Source organism: Neofelis nebulosa, chromosome 15 (assembly GCF_028018385.1).
Source record: "Neofelis nebulosa isolate mNeoNeb1 chromosome 15, mNeoNeb1.pri, whole genome shotgun sequence".
In the NCBI taxonomy this organism is placed as follows: domain Eukaryota; kingdom Metazoa; phylum Chordata; class Mammalia; order Carnivora; family Felidae; genus Neofelis; species Neofelis nebulosa.
The window spans coordinates 10,191,088-10,215,043 of NC_080796.1; the positions used below are offsets into that span (position 1 = coordinate 10,191,088).

At 40.3% G+C, this 23,956-nt stretch overlaps 3 protein-coding genes across 6 annotated transcripts in view; 1 reads left to right on the forward strand and 2 right to left on the reverse strand.

Annotated features, from left to right (window-relative positions):
* Positions 1 to 1,968, reverse strand: part of CNST (consortin, connexin sorting protein) — a 118,081-nt gene extending 116,113 nt beyond the window's left edge. The window contains exon 1 of one of the 2 annotated variants that reach the window (XM_058701407.1): positions 1,780 to 1,968. The gene's annotated coding sequence lies outside the window, so the exon portion shown is untranslated. The remainder of the gene's footprint in view (positions 1 to 1,779) is intronic. The other variant, XM_058701408.1, reaches the window with a different exon arrangement.
* Positions 511 to 2,273, reverse strand: LOC131496481 (basic proline-rich protein-like). Its single transcript, XM_058702080.1, has 4 exons — positions 2,092 to 2,273; positions 1,943 to 2,004; positions 1,467 to 1,779; positions 511 to 1,124 (listed from the first exon to the last, which is right to left on the reverse strand). The coding sequence occupies exons 1-4, from the start codon at positions 2,271 to 2,273 to the stop codon at positions 1,046 to 1,048; spliced, it is 636 nt and encodes a 211-aa protein (XP_058558063.1). The 3' UTR covers positions 511 to 1,045.
* On the forward strand, positions 2,151 to 18,792 carry TFB2M (transcription factor B2, mitochondrial). 3 transcript variants are annotated; one of them, XM_058701410.1, is made up of 8 exons: positions 2,155 to 2,592; positions 3,641 to 3,729; positions 7,470 to 7,623; positions 7,948 to 8,096; positions 11,190 to 11,276; positions 13,504 to 13,566; positions 16,075 to 16,238; positions 18,392 to 18,792. In XM_058701410.1, the coding sequence occupies exons 1-8, from the start codon at positions 2,298 to 2,300 to the stop codon at positions 18,564 to 18,566; spliced, it is 1,176 nt and encodes a 391-aa protein (XP_058557393.1). In that variant the 5' UTR covers positions 2,155 to 2,297; the 3' UTR covers positions 18,567 to 18,792. The 3 variants fall into 3 exon arrangements, with proteins under 3 accessions (XP_058557394.1, XP_058557393.1, XP_058557395.1); XM_058701412.1 differs by having other exon boundaries at positions 16,195 to 16,238; XM_058701411.1 differs by lacking the exon at positions 16,075 to 16,238 and having other exon boundaries at positions 2,151 to 2,592; positions 13,430 to 13,566.
* The last annotated feature ends 5,164 nt before the right edge of the window (positions 18,793 to 23,956 follow it).

The following is a 23,956-nucleotide window of genomic DNA, read 5'->3' on the forward strand; positions in this document are numbered from 1 at the left end:
AAAAGCAGTTATTTTCTCGATCAGTTGATATTATCAAAAATAACTTAAGAAGAGTATAAAAATAGAATCACTTTGCCCTGACACCATTTTAAGGAAAGATTACTTCAAAGGGGGAAAAAATAGCACAGGATGCAAAAACCACACCTCTGAAGAAACTATGATGGGAAATAAGCAAATCATGTTTTTCTAATAAAGTAGATCTGAATGCTGATTGTAAGGCACACCTTTAAAGGGAAATTAACATTTATTTCCTTTCCAGTACCTAGGGCCTCAGAAAAATAAAATGTGTAAGAATGTGTCTTAATTATTGAAGCACCTTCAACCACAAACAACCATTAGCATTATAAAAAGGGAAATAATTATCATAACCTCATGCTCCTGTCCAAAACAAATAAACAAACAAAAAAACCCCAAAACGACTCAAAAGCAAAATAAGAAACATCAGCTTCTCTAGGGCTGAGCAGGCTACCTTTGTTCCACAAATCTTATGAAATAAGAAAACATATTTTAAAATAAATATTTTCTACCACAATTTTTTTAAGTGTATTTTAAAAATGAAAAATTCAAAATCAATTTCTAGAAGTGAACCATTTCTTCCTCTATCATGACATCTTTCTTCTTTATTTGATTTAAAAATATTCAGGCCTCCGGGACTTTTAAGGGAAAAAAATCCAGTGTATTTCGGAATCTATGAAAATATCTTTAAAAGGATAGAGGAGGTGACAGCTCATTAAAGAATCGTGGGGAAAGCTTCCTTCCGTGTTCAGAGCATGCAAGAATCACTTCTAGAAAACTGTCAATACAAAAAATGAATTTGAGGAAATTCAGATCAACGAGTCCCCACGGCTTCCACAACAGCTGATCAGATACTTTCTACAGTGTCCTAGCAAATTTATCATCCAAAAAAAGGAGGGGGGGGGGCATATTTGCTTGCCAATTTCTTTATCCATTTTGAGATTCATCAGCTGGGTATAATCCTCAGACTTCAATTCGCCAGGTGATACATTCCTCAGAAACCTTTTTCTTGTGCATTTAAATAACAAGCTCAATTACGCCGCGAGCACAGTAAGCAGAAAGGATTGTACATATTTTCACAGGGTGTTGATTGGATGCGGTTTCCTGTCCTGGTGTAAAGAGTGACGGGCCAATCTCTTTCTGAGCATAATCCTTAAACACTGAAATCACTCTCAAAGAATCGAGTCTTCTAACACTGCCCAAGACGTAAAAAGACTGCCAAAATTTCCATTAGAGCATCCTATTTTTAGAGTCCTTGGAATTGGTCTTCAGAATTGCATTCCGCGGCACGTATCTGAATAAGTTTACGGAGGGATCAAAATAAGCATCCTAAGGTCGCAACCTTCCTAAGCCTAGAAGGGGATTTAAAGCTTTCAAACTGTAATTTTTTTATAACCTTAACTTTAAATCTTATCAACACGCGAGTTACAAACGAACATTAAGGTAAATACCGGCCCAGAAGGAGGTACGGCAGGGAGACACTCGGCGGCGCTCGGTGGAGGCGGGGGCGCAGGTACGAAGGCAAAGCGGGGCCACCGCCGAGGGCGCAGAGCCAGAGCCGGGGCCGTGAGCTGCTGCCGCGGGGAGGAGGCGCGGACACCCGGGCCGGGGGGACGGGAGGCGCGCCGGCGGGCGCAGGGGGCGCGGGGCTACACCTCCCCGGGAGCGCACAGCGCGGGGGAGGCGCGCGGGGTCCCGGGGGCTTTCCACCCCGGCCGCGAGCCGGCCGCTGCCCCGCACCGCTCTCCCTCTCCCTCTCCTCACCTGGGAGTCGGAGGCGACCGGAGGGCTACGGCTGCGCGCCGGGTCTGTCTCCAGCCCCTCTCGCTGACATGGCGGCCGAAGCGCTGTCACAGAGCCTGCTCGGGTCTCCCGCCGCTCCGGGGCAGACACCTTCTGCCTTCCCGCCCCGCCTCTCTCTGCGCACCCTTCCCGGCGGGCCGGCGGGCGGCGGGCAGCCCGCGACCGCGGAGCATAGAGCGCGAGCGGCTAGAGAGGAAGCGCAGGGACAACCATAGAGTAACAGGTCCAGACACGACCCGGATGGTCCGTCTCTCTCCACGTCCGTCCACTCACAATCCTCCGGCGACTGCACCCGGACGGAAGCGGAAGTGAGGGAAGTGGCAAGAAGAGGGGAGCGTTCGCATGCGCGGTTTGTGGTGTCTAGTACCACCCGCCCTAGCAGGGTGGTAGGCAGGTGTGGCACGTGGGGTGTCCTGTACGGAGTTCGTTGACGATGTGACGACCCCGGGCGACATTGGGACAGACGTTAGAGGGCGAGGATGTCGGTCCCGCGGCTGATGCTGTCATCCTTGGCCGGCGCTGGTCGCTTTTGCGTTTTGGGGTCAGGAGCGGCGAGGTGGAAGAGCGTCCGGGCGCGGAACCGCCGCGGCTTGTCTGACCTCCACCCGCAGCTGTCGCCCAGCCAGGGTTTCAGAGACTCGCCCTCGTGGATGCCCAAGAACCGCTCAGAGCCCCGGAGTTACATAACCAATCCGAAACTCGCCACGACCTTGGTGCAGATACTGCAGAAAGAGAACAGGAACCGTCACCAGCTCTTCCTGGAGTGCAATCCAGGTGAGTCCGTCGTGGACTGCGTTTTCTTGGACGTTCGTGACTAGTGCCTATTGTACTGATTGCCCACGCGGTGCTGTTTAAGACCTGACCCCTTGAAGCAGCTTGTATGGACTGTGGTAATCATGACACCATGAAATATTTCTGCAGCAATTTGCACTTTACACACATTTGATAATACCTGCTCTTAGCTTTTTTTTTTTTTCAACGTTTTTTTTTTTTATTTTTTTTAATTTTTGGGACAGAGAGAGACAGAGCATGAACGGGGGAGGGGCAGAGAGAGAGGGAGACACAGAATCGGAAACAGGCTCCAGGCTCCGAGCCATCAGCCCAGAGCCTGACGCGGGGCTCGGACTCACGGACCGCGAGATCGTGACCTGGCTGAAGTCGGACGCTTAACCGACTGCGCCACCCAGGCGCCCCAATACCTGCTCTTAGCTTTTACCATCACCTCAAAATACTTGCAAGCGTCCCCCGCCCAGAACTTTTATCTAACCTTTGTATAGGTGTCCTAGAGACATGTCAGAACATAAGATTTAAAGTTTATCTATGTACGTAACCTCTACACCCGGCGTGGGGCTCGAACTCTGAGATCAAGAGTCTCACAGTTTTCTGAGTGAGCCAGCCAGTCGCTCCTGAAAAATCCTTGTTTAAAGTAGCACTTTCTGTCGTGGGTCTGTTTTGTTTAGGTTTTACAGTATCTTTCGTGGTTAGGGTATCTGGGTAGTCCATGAATAATTAATTGGTATGCTAAAGGCACCTTTTCTTGTTTGGTTTTCCAAGACATAGTAAAACTTTGTGATTGAGAGGCTTTTCAGGCTTTGACAGAACGGATTCAAAGTCCAGCAGCACTGCTTATCAGCTGTGTTGAGGCAGATGATGTTATCTAATCCCCAGTTTCCTTGCATGTAAATAAAAAGTGTAATATCTACTTTGGGGATGTTGTGGGAATCAAAATTAGATAATACAGGTAAAATATCTACTTTAGTAAATGATATTGAAAGAAATTGTTTCTTTTGCAAATGAACGTTTTGTTCTGTTAATATACTAGGTCCTGGAATCGTGACCCAAGCATTACTTGAAAGCCAGGCCAAAGTGATTGCCCTTGAGTGTAACAGAACTTTTCTTCCACATTTGCAGGTATATTTTTAGTTTCTAAAAAAAGAAATTTTTTGCTCAGTCAGCTATCCTTGAGTATTTAGGAAAGTAACAAGCACACAATTTATTTTTTTAGACTCAGTTTTAGGGGCCATGCTGTACATACATTGTTATCCCCGGTGACTAGAGCATAGTATAGTAAGTATCAGTAAGTGATAATATCACGGTATCTATGCTCATTGAATGACTAAACGATTGGAGTCCTGAGATTTATTCTCTGGGTGTACCTCTGCTACAGACTAGATGGGTGACTGAACAAAGTGTATAACTGGTATCTCCAGGGTTCTTTCCTCATCTCTAGTAGGGTATCCCATGCCTCTGCTTTCTGTGAACTTAGAATCTAATTGGAGTGTGACGATTAGATCAACGGGACTCTTGTTAACTCTGGATTTAGGGCTTCAGAGGCAAGGAAGGTGTGGTATAGTCAGATACAATTGCATGCAGTGAAAGCATTATCCAAATGGATTTTTCAGTGAATTCTGCTTCCTTGTATAGCAGATCCCTTCACAGAACAGTGAAATGGACATTCCTTACCTCACTGCCAGCCTCCTTCCTTCTCTTTCCCCTCCCTCCTCAAGTCTCTGGATTCAGTTTAGGAACCTTATACCTCTCTGTGCTAAATTTCTGAAACCATGTGAAATGGAATGATTTAAAAGTGCAGGATGACAACAAAAAAATTATGAAAATGTACCAAATCCTTTTTTTCTTAATTTTTTAATACAACTGTGCATGTTAGATGGTTGTTACTGTACAACTGATTGCTTTGAAAAGAAATCAAGGTTTTCCAGGTTATTGAATTGATGCTGAATCTACTGGAATTCCAAAACCATGAAGAGTTTAAAAGACAAGATTATTAAAAGACTGAAGATCATGAAGTGTGGGTTCGTGAGTTTGAGCCCCACATCAGGCTCTGCACTGACAGTGTGGAGCCTGCCTGGGATTCTCTTTCTCCCCCTCTCCACCCCCCACCAAATAAATAAATAATTAAATAAATAACAAGATCATGAAGTGTGATTTAGTAAACATAGCCACCTGTAATTTCAGTTTCACTTTGGGAATTGAAAGCTTTTATTTTGATCCTTTATAAAAGGCCGACTTTTGAAGAGTGATCTGCATGTTCACAAAATAAGATGGCATTAAAATGTCTTTTTATTTACTTTTTATCCTATAACACAATAGTTGCTTTTTTGTACGATCGAGGAAAGTGTTCATTTGAAAACAATGATTGAGTGAAAGATGGAAGGTTGGGGGCTAGAAAGGTCATGACATACAGTATTTCTTACAGGAATATTAGTCATAAAGTTTCCTGAAACTACAATGTAAGCACAAAATCCGTCTCTGACTAAATCCAGTCTTTGATTAGAACTAGTTCATGTTCCAGTTCAGGCTTTTATTTTCTTTCTGACTCCTCTTTCCCCCTCTCTGCTCAACACTAACTTGAGCTCAGCCCTTAGAACCTGTTCTTTCACTCTTATTAACCATCATTATGATGGAGTGAAAAACCATTCAAATAAGGTTTTGTGTGAATTCATCTATCTGCCAGAATAAACGAGAAGGAACCATTTAAATAGAAGTTTTGTGGCCCTAAATCCCAGCTTTAAAGTGGTGCTCTTAGCAGACATTGCTTCTAGCCCCCCAGAGTTTGTTTCTAAACACTGAAAAGATTTTTCAAAGATGATGAAGGCTTAGGATTTTTATCTAACTTTAGAACCCCCACCCTCTCTCATAAATTCCCAAGACTCTACATTAACAGTGTTTCGAGTGGGAACAGTTTGTTTTCCTGTCTGGATGTGCTAGAGATAGTTTTCAAATTGTAGCCTATGATAATAAATCATAATATATCCCTGCTGAAAATGGAAACTGTTGTTGCAGAAATAGCTGTACATGTTCAGCTGAAGAGATAGCTTCTGTGGTAAGCTGTATGGTATTTCAGCAGAGACAGAACAGTCTTTTCAGATCAGCCTGAATGTCAGCTCTAGCCCTCGCTACCTTTAAGACTCTGGCAATTAAGTGATTTAACCTGTTTGACTTTGGTTTTTCCTTTTCTCTTACGGGAAATAGAGATAGTAATACCTACTTGTAAAGAATCTTGTTGCAATTGAAATAAGATAAACTGCTTCCTGTCTTTGAATCCTAAATGCGACCAAGTTCAATTTTAAAAGGTGATTTCACTATTACTGTGGAACTAAATTATTTTGGCATTTTGGCTGTTATTGTCATTACCATTATTGCATGGTAAGCGATAGATGCAAAAACCAACATGTACTTTCAAAGTACGAGTGGAGCAAGGTCTTTTTTGTTTATTTTTGAGAGAGAGAGACTTTCCCCTCACAGAGCTGGGGGTGGGGAGGGGCAGAGAGAGGAGGACAAAGAATCCAAAGCAGGCTCCAGGCTCCAGGCTCCGAGCTGTCAGCACAGAGCCCAATGCAGGGCTCGAACTCACAAACAGCGAGATCATGACCTAAGCCAAAGTTGGACGCTTAACTGACTGAGCCCCCCAGGCGCCCTGGGAACAAAGTCTTAAAGTGTGTATTCTTACATTCCTATCAAACCAAAATTCATTAGATTTCTTAGTTACAAAGATTAAAATACGACGCTTGAGTAACTTGTGAGGTTACTTTATTGCTGTATATATAGAACAATTTGTAGGACTTTCAAGATGATCTGTTTGTAAGATATCCATCCAGTGAGTGTTCTTTTTCTCTAGCTGGCCTAACACCACACTTTTCTGGTTTTCTTCCTCACATTTTTTACTTCTTCTCAACTTCTTGTGAGACCTCGGGGTTAGTTACTCCATCCTTAGGCCTAGTCTCCTGTGATTCTCCCTAGGGGGTCTCCTCTGCACCCCTGGGTTTAATAACCTTCAACAAGCCAGTTCTCACCACTTTATGTCATTAGCCTAGACCATTCCACTGATCCCCCCCCCCCCCCGTCAGGCCTACAACTTTCTGCCTGATGTCTCCACTTGGACCGCCTAACAGGTGTCTCAGGATTAACACGAGCAAAAGTAAATGGTTTCCACCCAGGCTGTTGCTTCTGTCAATCTCAAGGGTCCCCTCGAAAATGATCATTAGAATTTACTAGATTTAAATAATATTTAGAGGTTGTAATCAAGCACTTAAAAATAGTTAGGTTTTTTGTTTTGTAACTTTAAATTGCACACTCTTGAAACTTTGGTATATATCAACAGAATTTTCTGTGCATGAGAACCTCGTTATATATCGCACATCGTAGTGCCCTCTTTGATTTTTTTGTAACTTCAGATTAGAGAAAAAAGCATGAGGGGCCCCTGGGTGGCTCAGTCGGTTAAGCGCCCAACTCTCCTTAGGTCATGATCTCACAGTTCGTGGGTTTGAGCCCCGCGTCGGGCTCTGTGCTGACAGCTCAGAGCCTGGGGCCTGCTTCGGATTCTGTGTCTCCCTCTCTCTGCCCCTCACCAGCTCACGTGCTCTCTCTTTTTCTCTCTCTTTCTCTCTCTCTTTCTCAAAACTAAGTAAACATTAAAAAAATTTAAAAAGAAGGATGAGTAAGAATTTCTTGAAAGATTTTTGTGTTGGGGGCTTTTTCTTAGTAATATTGTGCGTTCATCACTTTTCCGGCATTATTTAGTTTCTCTTAATTATGTTAATTTTTAGGATAAATTTTTTGAGGTAGATCTTTGAATTGTTACCGAGTTTGCATATCACTGAAAATCGTAAACATGTCTCTCTGTCTCTCTTTAGTCGCTGCGAAAAAAGGTGAATAGAAAACTAGAAGTGGTCCACTGTGACTTCTTTAAACTGGATCCTAGAAATTCTGGAATAGTAAAACCTCCCATTATGCTTTCAGAAACACTTTTTCAGAATTTGGGAATAGAAGCACTTCCTTGGTCAGAAGGTAATTTTGTCATTCACTGTCTCAAATGCCTTATAATTTGCCACCTTTCTCTAGCAGTACACCTTGTCTGTTAAAGAGATCTGTGTACTGTCCAGATGGTACAGTTTGTGTTGACTATGGCTTTCCACTCACATGGATACACTTAGAGCCGTTCTGCAGAGGCCAAGTTCCCTATCAAGGAAAGATGCCGTACCTGAGTTGTAATTGAAATGATAGTTTGTTAACTTGGTTTGACTCAATAAAATATGAGTCTTTGGACTCAACTTCTTCTTTGGAAGAAGTTTAAACAATTTATTCAAATATTTTTGCTTGTGTTCTTAACAGATAACCCATTAAGAGTAGTTGGAATCTTCCCAGCTAAAAATGAGAAAAAGATACTTTGGAAACTTTTGTATGACCTGTATTCTTCTACTTCTATATACAGTTATGGACGAGTACAGCTAAATATGTTTATTGCTGAGAAGGAATACGAGGTAGGTTATTAACAAGTCACTGAGTAGCTTTTGTTTTGAAAGAGTCCTGTGATTTTTGTCTGTGTAGTCTTAATCTGTGTGACTTTAATTTGAGTTCATGACACTTGAGAGTGTTGAGATTATTTTTAAATTTCTGTAGAGCGGTCTTTAGGTTCGATTTTTTTAAGTCTTTTTTTTTTTTTTGTGGTTAAACATACAAGATACAATATTTATCATTTTAAGTTTCAAAGCGTCCAGTTCAGTGGCGTTAAGTCTGTTCACGTTGTGGTCCAGCCATTAACCACCATCTGTTTCTTCTCAGAAGTTGTTTATCATCCCATACCAAATTAAACATCAACTCCCCACCTCCCCCTTCCCGAGTCTCTGGCAAACAGTGTTCTACTTCTATGACTATTCACAGAATAGTCCATGAATTTGACTATTCTAGGTCCTTCATGTAAGTGGAATGATAGAGTAGCGTGTTTAGTGTCCGACTTCACTTAGTGTACGTAACGCCTTTGGAGTTCTTCCAAGCTGTAGCGTGTCAGAATTTCGTTTTCTTTTTAAGGCCGAGAAATACTCCATTGTATATCATATATGGACATACACGCGCACCACCTTTTGTTTATTCGTTCATGTGTCAGCGAACGTTTGGGTCGCTCCCACTTTTGGTTATCGTAAATGATGCTGCCGTGAGCTTTGGTTGCAAGTCTGACTTCCAGGGTCTGCTTGCAGTACATTTGGCTGTCTACCCACGGGTGGCATTGCTGGATCGTGCGGCAATCCTATTTTTCAACTCTGGGGGAGCCACCGTACCGTTTTCCACAGCAGCTGCACTATTTTACGTTCCCACCGGCAGTGCGCAGGAATTCCAGTTTCTCCGTTGTCTCTCAACATTTGTTTTCTGTTTATAATACCCATTGTAATGAGGTCTCATTGTGCTTTTGATTTGATTAATGATGTTGAACATCTTTTCAGGTGCTCGTAGACCGTTTGTGTTAGGAATGTCTGCTAAGGTCCTTTGCCGTTTTGGGGTTGTTGTTGTTGTTGTTGTTGAGCTTTAGGAGTTATTTATATATTCTCGTGATAAATCCCTGTTCGGATACATGAAATACCTGCAGGTGTTTTCTCCCCATCTGTGGGGTGTCGCTGTACACTGTTGATTGTGCACATTGATTCCTGAAGTTTTTTATTGTGATGAAGGCCAGTTTGTCTATTTTTTTCTTCTTTCTGTCTGTGCCTTTGGTGTCATAGCTGAGGAATCACTGTCAAATCCAATGTCAGGAAGCTTTTTTCTTATGTTCTAAGAGTTTTGTAAGTTTCAGTTCTTACATTCAGGTCTTTGATCCATTTTGAGTTACTTTTTTATATGGTGTTGGGTAAGGGTCCAACTTCATTCTTGTGCATACGGGTATTCAGTTTTCCCAGCATCTTTTGTTGAAAAGACTGTGCCTTCCCCGATGAATGACCTTGATGCCCTTCTCAAAACATCATTAAACCCTACACATTAGGGTCTGTTTCTGGGCTCTCTTATTTTATTACATTAGGCTATTCAGTGTCCCTTGAGATTCCATATGAATCTCAGGACTGGTTTTTCTGTTTCTGTGAAAAAAACACCCTTGGGATTTTGATAGGGATTGCAGTGAATCTGTAGATCACTGTGGGTAACATTGATATCTTAACATTGATAAGTCTTCCCATCCGTGAACACAAGTTGTCTTTCCACTTGTGTTTAATCTCTTTCATTAGGTGTTTTGTAGTTCTCAGTGTACAAATCCTTCACCTCCTTCGTTAAGTTGATCCCTAAGTAGTTTACTCTTCTTGGTGCTGTTGTAAATGAAGTTTTCTTAATTTCCTTTTCGGATTGTTCATCTTGAACATAGAAATATGACTGACGTTTGTGTGTTGTTTTTATATCCTGCAACTTTGCTGAATTCATGTATTCTAACAGGAATACTTAGGGTTTTTCGACTCTGTTCTCTGAAATTCAAGGACCTTCTGAAGTTCTTGATAGTGTCTTGAGAGTAATGTTTCTTTTCTGCTCAGAATGCTTCATGTTATTAATCTTTTAATCCATTGTAGGTATTATACTGAGTGAAATAAGTCAGTCAGAGAAGGACAGGTATCGTATGTTTTTGCTCATATGTGGATCTTGAGACACTTACCAGAAGACCATGGGGAAAGGGAAGGGGAAAAAATAGGTACAAACAGAGAGGGAGGGAGGGAAACCGCAAGAGACTCTTAAATACAGAGAACAAACTGGGGGTGGATGGGGGTGGTGGGGAAGAGAGGAAAGTGGGTGATGGGCATTGAGGAGGGCGCTGTTGGGATGAGCAATGGGTGTTGTATGTAAGCCAGTTTGACAGTAAATTATATTAAAAAATAATAAAAATGAGAGTAAAAAAAATCTTTTAATCCATTGTAACACAAGATGCTTACTCGTCTATAAGAGTTATGCGTCAGGATGGTGGAGCAAGACATGAAAAGGTGGTTTACTCCCCAAGACTCAGTAGAGAAATAGTGACTGTCCGTGAGAAGCGTGGGGGACTCAGAACCTTGAGGCTGTACGTACATCATCTACGTGAAGGAAGAGAAACGGGAAGTGCTTCATCAGATTTCATCTTGCTATTAGGAAATGTTCTAATGCTTTTTTCTACTGTGGGCCTTTTCACATGTGGTTTGCTCTGTCTGTGTGCTGCCCTCTCATTCACTGTCAAGCGCTCAGCCTTCAAGTGTCAGCCTGGACAATTCTTGACTGAGAATTTACTAGGCTACCTGATACATAGTTCTATCACCCTTGTTCTCCATGTAATTAGATATTTTTGTTTCATTTTTTGCTTTAATGAGATTTTGCCCTGGTAGGGGCATGGCTATCAGGGATGGCTAAAGGAAATCAATCCCACATATGTTATATTTTAAGTGTACATGGTGATGTATTTCAATGTGAAAATTTAAAAAGACCTTCTCTTCCTTGAAGTGTTACAGTTAAGATTTTGCATTTAATTCTAATTTTCTTCAATTTCCAGATACTATTAAGATAATACTTTTAAGATCAAAATTTGAATTTGATTGATCATAGTCATGTATACGTGCAACTTATTTTCTTTTCATTAGAAACTGGTGGCAGATCCCCAAAATAACCTGTATCAACCATTAAGTGTGCTCTGGCAAGTAGCTTGTGAGATTAAGCTTCTGCATGTGGTGAGTAAAATCCTTCTAGATTGCAACAGAACTTCATTTTTTTTTTTAAAGTTTATTTATTTACCTTTGAGAGACAGAGAGAGCATAAGCAGGGGAGGGTCAGAGAGAGAGGGAGATACAGAATCCGAAGCAGGCTCCAGGCTCCGAGCCATCAGCACAGAGCCCGATGCAGGGCTCGAACTCACGAACTGTGAGATCATGACCTGAGCTGAAGTCTATGCTTAACTGACTGAGGCACCCAGGTGCCCCAGAACTTCACTGTTTTTAAAGAGACTACATTTTGGACACCTGGGTGGCTCAGTTGTTAAGCATCTGACATCAGCGCAGGTCATGTTTTCACAGTTCATGAGTTCGAGCCCCGCATCAGGTGAGCTCAAGCCCCACTTCTTTCTCTCCCTCTCTGTCTCTCTGTCTCTGCCCCTTGCTCACGTGCACCCCCTCTCTAAGAAAAGAAAAGAGGCTACATTTCTTTGACCAATAAATGGAGAAAAATTAAAAAATTAATTTTATTTTTTCCTAGCTATTGAAGATAATTATGTTTTTGTCACATATTTATATTTTTCTCAGATCATAAAAATAATATGGGCTTATTGTAAAAATGTGAGACCAGGAAGGAAAAGGAAGGAAGGAAAGAAGAATTTTTTAAAAGTCACCACTACCATTCTGTCACCCAGAGGTCAATATTGACATTTGTAGCATATTTGTAGCCTTTTCTTTTTCCTCAGTTTTTGTTTTTATTCTTTACATAGTGGAGATTATATTACTTTGTATCTTGTATTTCTTACTCACTAGTAATAGTTAATGGTAAGTTTTTTCTCTTGTCAGTAGACATTTTTCGTAAGTTTTTAATGGCCACTTAAAACCTCACTACAGAGTATTCCCCTTTTTAGTTTATTTCTTTCAGCAAGATCGGAGTTGTCTAATAAAAATATAACGTGAGCCATGTATTTTAGGTTTAATAGTAGCAACATTCATTAAAAGGAAAAAACAGGTGAAACTAATTTTAATGTATTTGATTTAACCTTCTTGATCAAAATACTGTCATTTCAGTGTACAATCAGTATGTTACGATTGGTTATTACATAATTTGCATTCTTTATGTTCTAGGCCTTTGAAGTTCAGTGTGTATTTCACACGTAACACATCTCCATTCAGACTAGACATGTTTCAAGTGTTCAATAGCCACATAGGACTAGTGGCTCCTCTATTCATAGCAAGGGGCCGGAGTGAAGAAAAAACTGATGACCACTATTTCTTTCATGCCATAATTTGTCCTTTGTCTTTTTTATTTTAGTAGATATTTAGTAGAGTTTTTATTGGATGTATGTTTATATACATACAATATATATGGGCCCTTGTCCTTCGAGGGAGGTGTTGGTTTCATTTTTAAATTTGCCATGTGTATCTCCATGTAGTCCCTTCCCTGCTTTTGTCCAGGAACACGTTAAGCCGGTCAGTGTGCATACTCAGTTGTTAGAATGTTACCCATTCGACTTCAGCTTTTGTTCCAATTCTGTTTTTTCTTCTCCAATACATGAGGTTCTTAGATTGGATCTCTGTTCCTTGTCTTTTGTATCTGTCATGCTCTCGTCATGTTCCCGTATTTGCAGAACTCTTTTCACACTAGCGTTCACAGCACTGACCCTGCACTTGTATATTGTGACCTTGGTACTGTAGTTCTTGGTGTCCCTGAAATCCTTTCTTACCTCAGTGATCTCTCATTCTGTTGCCTGCCTTTTTACCTGGGCCTCTTCTATCATCCAGGCTATCTGCTGCTTTCTTCATAAAGGCCTCCTGGCAAAGTTAGCTTTCAGGAGAGTCTTTTTGGTGGTTCTGCAGTGTTTGTTTTCAAAGGCCTATGTTGACTTTGGCCATTCATTAACCTCAGTGTTGATGTGATGGTCCCTAACCTGATTGTGAGTCTAATGTGGAAATCTTAGCTATTGAGATAACTTAAGGACCTATTTGCATAACTGTATTAAGGATGAGTCTTTCCAGATAAGGGAATTCCCAATATCTGGATAGACCTTTGATTTTCTTTCTCTTTATCTAAAAAAACAGAAGAGGGATATTTATGATTTAACTATCCCAGTTGTTTTTCTTAAATCCAGTTAGAATGATGACTCAGATTTGATTTGTTCTGTTGTTTAAAGGCAGTAATAATCTGGGACACTTTGACTGCAGAAAACTCAAAGAAATGTTTTGGTTTTGTTTATCTTCCCTCAAGGAGCCTTGGTCCTCATTCAGTGTATATAACCAAGTTGGGGGATCAAAAAAGTCGAAGAATAAGGTAAGAATTAATAAATAACCTTCCTTTTTTTCCTCTAAATGGAACATTTGGTATTCTGTATTTACTTAAAAAATTTTTTAAGTAAACTTACTCATTTTTGAGAGAGAAAGAGAGAGGGAACCACTGGGGAGTGGGGCAGAGAAAGAGGGGGACAGAGGATCTGAATAGGGCTCCGTGCTGACAGCAGCAAGCCCGATGCGGGGCTTGAACCCATGAACTGTAAGATCATGACCTGAGCAGAAGTCGGACGCTAAACCAACTGACCCACCTAGTGCCTCAGTTGGTTAAGTGTCCGACTCTTGATTTCAGGTTGGGTCATGATCTCTGGTTCTTGGGATTGAGCCTTGTGTTGGGCTCTGTGCTGACAGTGCAAGGCCCTGCTTGGTTGGGATTCTCTCTCTCCCTCCCTCTCTGCCCCTTCCCTGCTTGCGTGCCCTCTCTCCTGCTGTCTCTATCAATATATCATAAACATTTTTTTACAATTCTCATTATTTTTTAAGAGTTGTATTTGTCAGCTGATTGCACGTGGATCCTAGTTAGCATAGTAAGAGCTTAAACAGAATTTGACTTCATTTTTATCTCTCTTGAAATAGAAGGTATATCTCAGATTTGGAAAATATGGTCATTTTAGTGTCCAACTAATTTGATAAACTAAAAGTCGGAAATTTGTAATATTACTAATTATAATGATTGAATTTGTAATATGTTTGATGAATCAGTATGTCTTGTTTCTTATCTGTGGGGGTGGGGCTTGTGTTTGGTTTTTTTTCCTCTCTAAAGAACCGAAGTGGTGATGTTCTAAAGTTATCCTCCATTTACTTTATATTAGGGGTGCTTGTAGTGAAATTGGAACAAAGTAGTTGAATTTTCAAAAATAATTTTTGAAGTCAATTCAAAAGTTTCACTTTAGGATTAAATGCTAATGATGCCCTAGTCCCAGCTTATCATTATAGCACCCAGTAAGCAGTTTTTAATTTCACTGATCCCCCCCCCCCCGCCCACAATCAACTGTAGGCATCCACAGCTAGAAACCAAAATTGATTGAAGTTTTCTTTTTCAGGCTAATTTGTTTTCCATAAATAAATAAATATATATATATATATATATTTATATTTATATTTATATTTATATTTATATTTATATTTATATTTATATATTTAAAAATTGTGGGGGGAGGTGGGTGGCTCAGTTAGTTAAGTGTCAGTAAGTTAAGTTAGGTCATGATCTCACATGTGTTGGGGCTCCGAGCTGGGCATGGAATGGAGCCTCCTTAAGATTGTCTCTATCTCCTTCTGCCCCTCTGTCCTTCCCCACACAAATGCTCTTCTCTCTCTCAAATAAAATGAAAAAATAAATAAAAACATATAAAAAAGAAAGGGACACCTGAGTGGCTCAGTCGGTTAAGCATGTCCAACTCTTGATTTTGTCTCAGGTTGTGATCTCACGGTTCATAGGATTGAGCCCTGCATTGGGCTCTGCACTGACAGAGCAGAGCCTGCTTGGAATTCTCTCTCTCCTTCTCTGTCTGCCCCTCCCCTGCTCATGCTCTCTCTCTCTCTCTCTTTCTGTCTCTCTCAAAATAAGTTAAACTAAGACATTAAAAAATATAAATGTGTATGTGTGTATATATAGATGGATAAGTAAATAAGGGATCACTATCTAACACATGAGATTTCCAAAGGACTTAAACAGATGACCTTCCTCCTTTGTGAGGGATAACTTTAGAGAAAAAAACATCTTCACCTTACATCAAGGCATGTGCAGTTTTTATTTTAACCTGACTACTGTGTACTAGAGCAGGCTGGCCAACTTTTTCTGTGAAGGGCCAATCTGCAAATGTTTTAAGCTTTGTAGACCACATAATAGTCTTCATGTTCATATTCTTTTTTTTTTTTAAACCATCCTTTACAAATGTAAAAACGATTTGTAGATTCATACTATATGAAAACCAGGCAGGCCATGGACCATAGTATATTTTTTTAACATTACAATCTGCTCAGTATAGAAAGAAGTTCAGTACATGTTGATGTCATGTTTGGGATTTGGTTTTACCCTGCTTACAAGTTAATAACCTGTTACTCTTTAAAGGATACTACCCCAGGGCAGACTCCTGCATCAGACAAAAGAATGTATTTGCCCTCAGGTCCTATGGGGTAACGTGCCATGGCTCATTTGGATGGTGTAAATGCAGAGGTTTGCATTGCAACATAGAAACACAGGGCTGGGGGAACCCACTTCTTTTCTAGCAGACATTAAGCAAGCCGCTTCTTTGTCCTGGAGAGACATGATCTCCTCCCTCAAGCTGGCTCACTGCAAACCCCCCTGAGAAACTGCCCAAGTAAACAGTGGTTAGGGCCGTGCATTCTTGACACAGACAGCGAGAGCACATAGGAGCCCTCCAGCTCTGGAGATTGCCTCTTCTAGCAGGCAGCTTGTGTGAATAGGTTCACTATGTCTTGCTCTGGCAACATTTTGTGGCTAACACAACTTATTTCTTTCTCTCTCCAGGAATCATTAGAACAAATAAATAAACAAAACATGTGTTTTATTCAGTTGACTCCTCTTCAGAATTTATTTACAGAAAATTTAACATCTGTTAATTATGACATATTTTTTCACATGTTAAAGCAGTGTTTTATGAAGCGCCATGCCACGCTAATGGACCATTTACAGTAAGTAAGAAGAATAAAAGCAAGTATAAAGTAGCAATTTAATATAAGAATTAGATTTTCATGTTAGAAGTCCATTTTCTATATCTGTATCATGATTAACAGAGTGAGATACCATGTTTTCACTCCTACAGATCTTCCAAACCCTTCCTTGGTGCATATTTCAAGAAAAATAAAGTTCAATTTCCCACATAATCTCCTAAGCTTAATTTTTTTTCCTTTGAAAAACAACTCGGGATGCCTACCAGTTCTATCTCTGTCAGAGATATGCCCAGAATTGACCTGTGGGAAGAACTGGCTCCATGGGGCAGGTGCCTGTGTGGCTCCGTTGGTTGAGCATCCGATTCTTGGTTTTGCCTCAGGTCATGATCTCCTGTTTGTGAGTTCAGGCCCTGCATCGGGCTCTGTGCTGGCAGTGCAGAGCCTTCTTGGGATTCATTCTCTCTCTCTCTCTCTCTCTCTCTCTCTCTCTCTCTCTCCCTCCCTCCCTCCCTCTCTCTCTCTCCCTCTCTCCCCCTCTCTCCCCCTCTCTCCCTCTCTCCCTCTCTCCCTCTCTCCCTCCCTCTCCTGCTCATTCTTGATTACTTGCTCTATCAAAATTAATAAAAATTTAAAAAAATAATAAGAGGGCACATGAGTGGCTCAGTCAGTCGAGCATCCGACTCTTAATTTCGGTTGAGGGCATGACCTCGTGGTTTGTGAGTTTGAGCCACACATCAGGCTCTCTGCTGTTAGCGCGGAGCCCACTTTGGATCCTCTCTGTCTTCCTCTCTGTCTGCCCTTAACCCCACTCTTGTGCGTGCTCTCTCTCTCTCTCTCTCAAAAATAAACATTTAAAAAAATAAAATAGGGGGACCTGGGTGGCTCAGTCAGTTGAGTGTCCAATTTTGGCTAAGGTCATGATCTCCCAGAGTTCATCTCCCCTCATCGGGCTCTGGGCTGGAGCCTGCTTCAGATTCTGTGTCTCCCTCTCTCTTTGCCCGTCCCCCAGTCATCTCTTCTCTCAAAAATGAATAAACATTAAAAAAGCCTTTTTCTTAATAAAAAGAACGAACTCCTTGCTGGTGACTGGGATGGAGGCAGCATCATTTCTGGTGTACCCACCATCTACCTTTCGTCATTGTCTCTCCTTAGTGGTTTTACTTCCCAACCAAAGCCCTCTAGTCCTCTTGTCCTGGACCTGACTTCATGTTTCTACCCTAAAGCTTTATTAACATTCTAGCTGTTACTACCTACTTGGTATCCTTATAACTTCTACATGGGCTGATGTGTACAATTTAAGTTATGCGTTGCACCTTGGAATCAGCAGCCCATAGTCATTCCAAGTATTGTCAGAGAATAGGTGAGACTCTGAATGAGCTGTTGGTTGAACAATATTTGTGTAAAAATAAATGTTAAAAGTGGCATCAGACCAGTAAAAGTAATCTACCCTTTTCATCTTATCATCTTGTGGTGGTGACTATTTTGAATAAAAATATCAGGAATATAGGAAAATAAGCAATAAATATGGTAAACATGTTGCAAAATGTTAAAATCCCTTGGCAACCTCTGAATTGAAAGCATGTTTACACCTGTGACCAGAATTCTGTCCAAAATCAAAAAGTATTGGAAAAATTTTCCACCAAAATATTTTATTATAAATATTTACTTGTTATTGTCATAGGCTCAGTGATGGTTTCTTGCTAGGCTAATATATAAGGCAGTTTTCTGCTTTAAAATTTATTCGTTAGTAATTTTCACATAAAAAGGTGAAAACTATTCCCTCTTTGAAAACTGTTGGACAGCAGTTTCTGCTCTTTGTACTTCTTGAACTATTACATGGACCTAAATGTTAAGGATGTTTTTGCAAAGAGAGCTAAGAGATGAAAGAGGTAGGCAGAAGAATTTTTTTGAAGGGCAGTGTTAAACTGGATTTTTTGGTAAGAATTGATGAGAACACGTGAAGGCCAAAATCTGCTCTTTTTGTTACAGGTAAGCCATGAGACTTTAGAAATAATAGTAAAAGCTGTACATTATACACAAGCTCTTAAACCAAACAAGATTGATTATATATCGTAAGTTAAGCATTTTAAATTGGGCGTAGAAGCCATCTCTACCAATATTAATTGCAGTTCTAAGATGGAATTAAGCAGACTTACTTTGTATTTCTTTTGCAGGTCATTGAGTCCAGTTAATGCAGTAGCTATACTGAAGGAAATAGAGAAAGATGGAGACATGAAAATAACAGATCTGTACCCTGAAGACTTTAAACTGCTTTTTGAAACTATAGAGTCTTTCAGAGAATCTTGTAGGTGGCTCTTTGATGACTCCCTAGAAGACATAATCTTGTAGGGAACTGGATTGCCCACATACTGGCGAGAACTGCTTATTTATTTGGAAATTATGGTACCAGTGGAAGAGAACTGGGTTTGTAAACCTTGCAGGCTTTTAGCAGAAGATAACTGCTCTTGTTTGGCAGAGTGGGCAGATAATTTCTTCTGAAGTTGATACCTTTAGTATATTGGATGAAACAGCAACTGCTATTTTATTCACAAAAAATAAAATGAACACCGTATTACTTGTGGATTTGATCAGATTGCATTTGTTTTGTTTTAAATTCTATCTCCTGTAGGTATACTGGTAGATGTAGGGTATTGCCAGATGAAATTTAGTTTTAAAAATCCCTTTGGCCAAGGGTGCCTGGCTGGCCTAGTCAGTAGAATGTGTGACTTGATCTCAGGATTGTGAGTTGAATCCCCACGTTGGGTGTAGAGCTTACTGAAAAAAAAAAAAATCCCTTTGGCCAAATATCTTACCTTGTATTTAAAAAAAAATTTTTTTTATGTTTTTATTTTATTTTTGAGAGAGAGACACACTGAGAGTGAGGGAGGGGTGGAGAGAGATGGAGAAGAATCTGAAGCAGGCTCCAGGCTCTGAGCTGTCAGCACAGGGCCTGACGTGGGGCTTGAACTCACAGACTGCAAGATAATGACCTGAGCTGAAGTCAGATGCCCAACTGACTGAGCCACCCAGGCGCCCCTATCTTACCTTGTATTAATTTAAATAGTCCACTAACACTGTTGATCTTTTGCTTCCTCTTGGAGGGCAAAAGACTGTACATTATTAAGCTTAGAAAGTAAATTAAAATGATTTAAGTGGTTTTACTTTGCAAATTGTTGAATTATATTATCAAGTGCTGTACAATGAAATTATTTCAATTTTAATATGCTTTAAACTTTTTTAGAAATTAAAATATTTTAAGTAATAAGATTTTGTGATTTTTTTTTTAGTCTCTATCTAATGATACATTAAATTGACCCTAAGCTTTTCATTTTAAACTGTTATGTACAATGTGCTTTCAGTGAGTAATTCACTCTGCTCTTCAAAAGTCGCTTGAATTTTTGTTCTACCAAGAAAGTTCATTTGAAGTTAGACCTTTACGTGAAATTAAATGGAATTAAGATTATTTTCTTAGATCTCTGATTGAAGAAGCCACTAGGTTTTAACAGAGACATCAAATCTCAGATCTGTTTGCTATTATGGTACTTCTTAATACCTGAGTTACTAAGTAACTATTTGCAAGGCATGTTCTTTTTTTTTTTTTTTTTTTTTTTTTTTCAACGTTTTTTATTTATTTTTGGGACAGAGAGAGACTGAGCATGAACGGGGGAGGGGCAGAGAGAGAGGGAGACACAGAATCGGAAACAGGCTCCAGGCTCCGAGCCATCAGCCCAGAGCCTGACGCGGGGCTCGAACTCACAGACCGCGAGATCGTGACCCGGCTGAAGTTGGACGCTCAACCGACTGCGCCACCCAGGCGCCCCAAGGCATGTTCTTAATAACATTCAGCCAAACCAGTTCTTCCCTGCTATTGTCTTTGGTCTACAATTCAATCTGGCTGGAAACTGAATCCTCTTTTTTCTCTTGTAATTCCTATCCTGCCACTGTATAATCTGCCAAACTGTCATACCATTCAGTCTTCCACTGCTAGACCTTCAGCCTAAATTCCTCCTGAAGCTTCGTAACTAAACTCTAATATTCAGATACCAGGGGCGCCTGGGTGGCTGTCAGTTGGATGTCCGACTTCAGCTCATTCAGCTCAGGTCATGATCTTGTGGTTTGTGGGTTTGAGCCCTGCGTCAGGCTTTGCACTGACAGCATGGAGCCTGCTTCAGATTTTCTTTCTTCCCCTCTCTCTGCTCCTCCCCCGCTCACACTCGCTTGCTCTCTCAAAAACAAACATTAAAAATAATAATAGGGGCGCCTGGGTGGCTCATTCAGTTAAATGTCTGACTTCAGCTCAAGTCATGATCTCGAGGTTTGTGAGTTCTAGCCCTGCATCAGGCTCTGTGCTGACAGCTCGGAGACTGGAGCCTGTTTGGGAAACTGTGTCTCCCTCTCTGCCCCTCCCATGCTTGAGCTCTGTCTCTCTCAAAAATAAATGAACATTAAAATAATAATAGGGCAAGAATAAGATACTGAAGGTGGAGTGATTCCTGGTGATGGCAAGGCCTAGTACCAGGTAATTCAGGGTTAAACACACACTTTGTCAAAGGTCCTCATGGTTTGTCTTCTGGTTCATTTGAATCCCCCAAACGTTATGAGTTTAGCAGAACGTTCACATGGAATAGTGGGAGCATGGCCTGGTGTCTCTGAAGGAAAGTTTTTATTAGAAGAGTAAAATAGTTGTCCATACATTTATCTCTGGGTAAAGTCATGGTGGCTAAAGACCAGTAGAAGAGGTAAGAGCTTGAGTTATTACAAGAGGAGACTCTCAGTCGTATTTAAGGATTTTTTTTGTGTGTGTGTGTTTGTTTTTGGAATATTGATAACTTTCCCATAAGAAAATAGATGTTTTTCTCTAGAATATGTAAGAACCCAGTCAGTGTAAATTTAGAAGGTGATTGGGACCAAAACAGGTATGTTCTGTATTAGAATTTTTAAAAATATTCTGTTATTGTGGAGTAATCCTTCTCATCACTAAATTGTAGAATGGCATTTAACAGGTTAATTATCTGGCCCTTGGTTTTGCATGTGTAAAATGAAAAAGATTGGACTTTGTGGCTTTTTATCTGTGATATTCTGTAATTATGTGATATTGTATTACCAAAGTGTACTCCTACAGGGAGGAAAACCTGGAGAATGAAGTCAGCATACAAAAAGCAGAGCTAACACATGGAATTAGGAGACATCACTTTGATAACATTCGAGCCCCCTGGCTCCAGCCATACCTGAAGCCATATACGTTTCCAAAGCCAAGCAAATGCCTGAAGCCAATCAGTTTCCTTTATATAAATACTATCTCAATAGCACTCATCAATAGCATCCCATTTCAACATGGGGATCTTCTAACGACTAAAAATTAGCACAATACTCGAGTGATGACCAGTTGGTGACCTCCACGCCATGCCTGGACTAGAAGGAAGGGGTGTTTTAAGTTCCATGTCCTATTAGTATATTACTGGCACCATTCTAAGGCTTGAAAGAGGAATTCTAGTTACCTGGTGAGACATGAAATACACTTAAAAAAATAATCCAGTAAGTGTTGGTTAAAAGTTCATTTTGTTTATTACTAAAACTGCTGGGTAGTTCTGTATTAAACATTTATAGCTACTACTTAATTTACCTCTTCCTAATAAAACAGCGTGTTAAAATTTCAATTAAGGTTTATGGGGAATTGAGGCACATTCTGTGCTCTCCTTGGATTTTAACTGCTCATTAGAAGTGAGGATATGAGGGGCACCTGGGTGGCTCAGTTGGGTAGACATCCAACTTCGGCTCTCACAGTTCATGGGTTCATGGTTTTGAGCCCTGTTTCAGGCTTTCTGCTGTCAGCCCTGAGCCTGCTTCGGATCCTCTGCCCCTCCCCCGCTCACAAGCATTCTCTCTCTCTTTCTCTCTCTCTCTCAAAAATAAAAAGCACAAGGATATGAAAGGGAAAAACTAGGGTGAGAAAGCATTGCTTTTTTTGTATTTTAAAAATCTAATTTAGATTCATGATGAAACTGATTGTAAATTTAGTAAGAATTTTCATTGGAAACATCAAATCTCCAAGACTTGGAGAAAGATGGTTTCAAGATCCTACCCAGGATTTCCTTATTACTTATGGTATAAAAACCTGTACTCCATACATCATGAACCTCTTAACATCTTCCAGTTCTCCTTAAACTTCTTTTACTGTTTTCATATGAGAGAAACCACCAAAAGAATTTATTGAGTTGCAAGATAAGATGGAGGGCCCAGGGATTCTGAGCTTCTGTTTCTAAAATACATCTGGGGCACCTGGGTGGCTCAGTCCGTTAAGCATCTGACTTCAGCTCAGGTCATGATCTCACAGTTCGTGGGTTCAAGCCCTGTATCGGGCTCTGTGCTGACAACTCAGAACCTGGAGGCTGCTTTGGATTCTGTGTCTCCCTCTCTCTCTGCCCCTCCCCTGCTCATACTCTGTCTCTCAAAAGTAAATAAATGTGTAAAAATTTTTTTTAAATAAAATACATCTAAACATAACATGTTCCCTCCCAAGCAATTTTAAATAATATTAAGAGTCAGTCATCTTTCCAGTTTCTGAGTGGTTTTGTATAGCAGATTTGGAACCTGATGCTTCTGATTTATCATTTAAGAGTTCTGAAAAGCAACAACCCATCTTACAATAATTAAATGGATCTTTTTTATTAAGTAAAAGAATTTAACTCTGTTACTGAACATGTGTTTCTCCTTATAGGATGTTAAATTGCATTATTGTGGAATCGCTTATTTCATTGGTAGGAACAGATCCAAATTTTGTGGGGTGCAGGTTTATACAACTTTAGCGAGCAATAGAAACTCTATACTCATTTAGTGCTAATTCTCCATTCCCTTCCCCCAGCACTTGATAACTGATATTCTACTTTTTGTCTCTATGAATTTGTCTATTCCAGAAACCGTACGATATTTGTTGTTTTGTGTCTGCAGTATTTCACTTAGCATGATTTCAAGGTTCATCCACATTATAATGTATTAGAATTTCATTTTTAAGGCTGAGTAATATTCCATTGTATGTATATACCACATTTTGTTTATTCACCTGTTGACGCACACTTGGATTGTTTCTACATTTTGGCTACTGTGGATAATGCTGCTATGAACATGGGCGTGCAATCTCTTGTAGTTCCTGCTTTCAAATCTTTTGGGTATTGGGGGACTTCTTTTAAGAAAAAGGATACAGGGGCGCCTGGGTGGCTCAGTCTGTTGAGTGTCTGACTATTGATCTTGGCTCAGGTCATGATCCCTGGGTCGTGGGATCAAGCTCTGCATACAACTCTGCACAGAGCCTGAAGCCTGCTTAAGATTCTCTCCCTCTCTCTCTCTCTCTCTCTCTCTCTCTCTCTCTCTCTCTCTCAAATGAAAAAAACAAAATCAAAACAATGAACATGACTGTAAGCACAAAAGGGAGTATTTGGCATGAGAAAAGAAGTTACAACAAAAAAAAATTTTAAAGCTGATAAGTACCACAAATATCACGAAATCCAGAAAAAAATTAACTGTGATAGAGCCCTTGATACTACCCCCCCTCCTACATTTTAGGTTGCATATTCTTTGATCACTTCTTTACAAGACAATAATTTTATAATACCAGTTTCTTTTTTAAATTTATTTATTTTTTGTATTTTTTAAAAATTTATATCCAAGTTAGCTAACAAATAGTGTAATAGTGACTTCAGGAGTAGAATTTAGTGATTCACCACTTATATATAACACCAGTG

Coding starts and splice junctions, on each gene's coding strand:
- TFB2M (XM_058701410.1), top strand. CDS start 2,298: ATGTCGGTCCCGCGGCTGATGCTGTCATCCTTGGCCGGCGCTGGTCGC. Junction 2,593..3,640: donor CTTCCTGGAGTGCAATCCAG/GTGAGTCCGTCG, acceptor TTAATATACTAG/GTCCTGGAATCGTGACCCAA. Junction 11,277..13,503: donor AGATTAAGCTTCTGCATGTG/GTGAGTAAAATC, acceptor TCTTCCCTCAAG/GAGCCTTGGTCCTCATTCAG.
- LOC131496481 (XM_058702080.1), bottom strand. CDS start 2,273: ATGTCGCCCGGGGTCGTCACATCGTCAACGAACTCCGTACAGGACACC. Junction 2,005..2,091: donor GGTGCAGTCGCCGGAGGATT/GTGAGTGGACGG, acceptor CTTCCTCTCTAG/CCGCTCGCGCTCTATGCTCC. Junction 1,780..1,942: donor CCGCCGGCCCGCCGGGAAGG/GTGCGCAGAGAG, acceptor TCCGACTCCCAG/GTGAGGAGAGGGAGAGGGAG.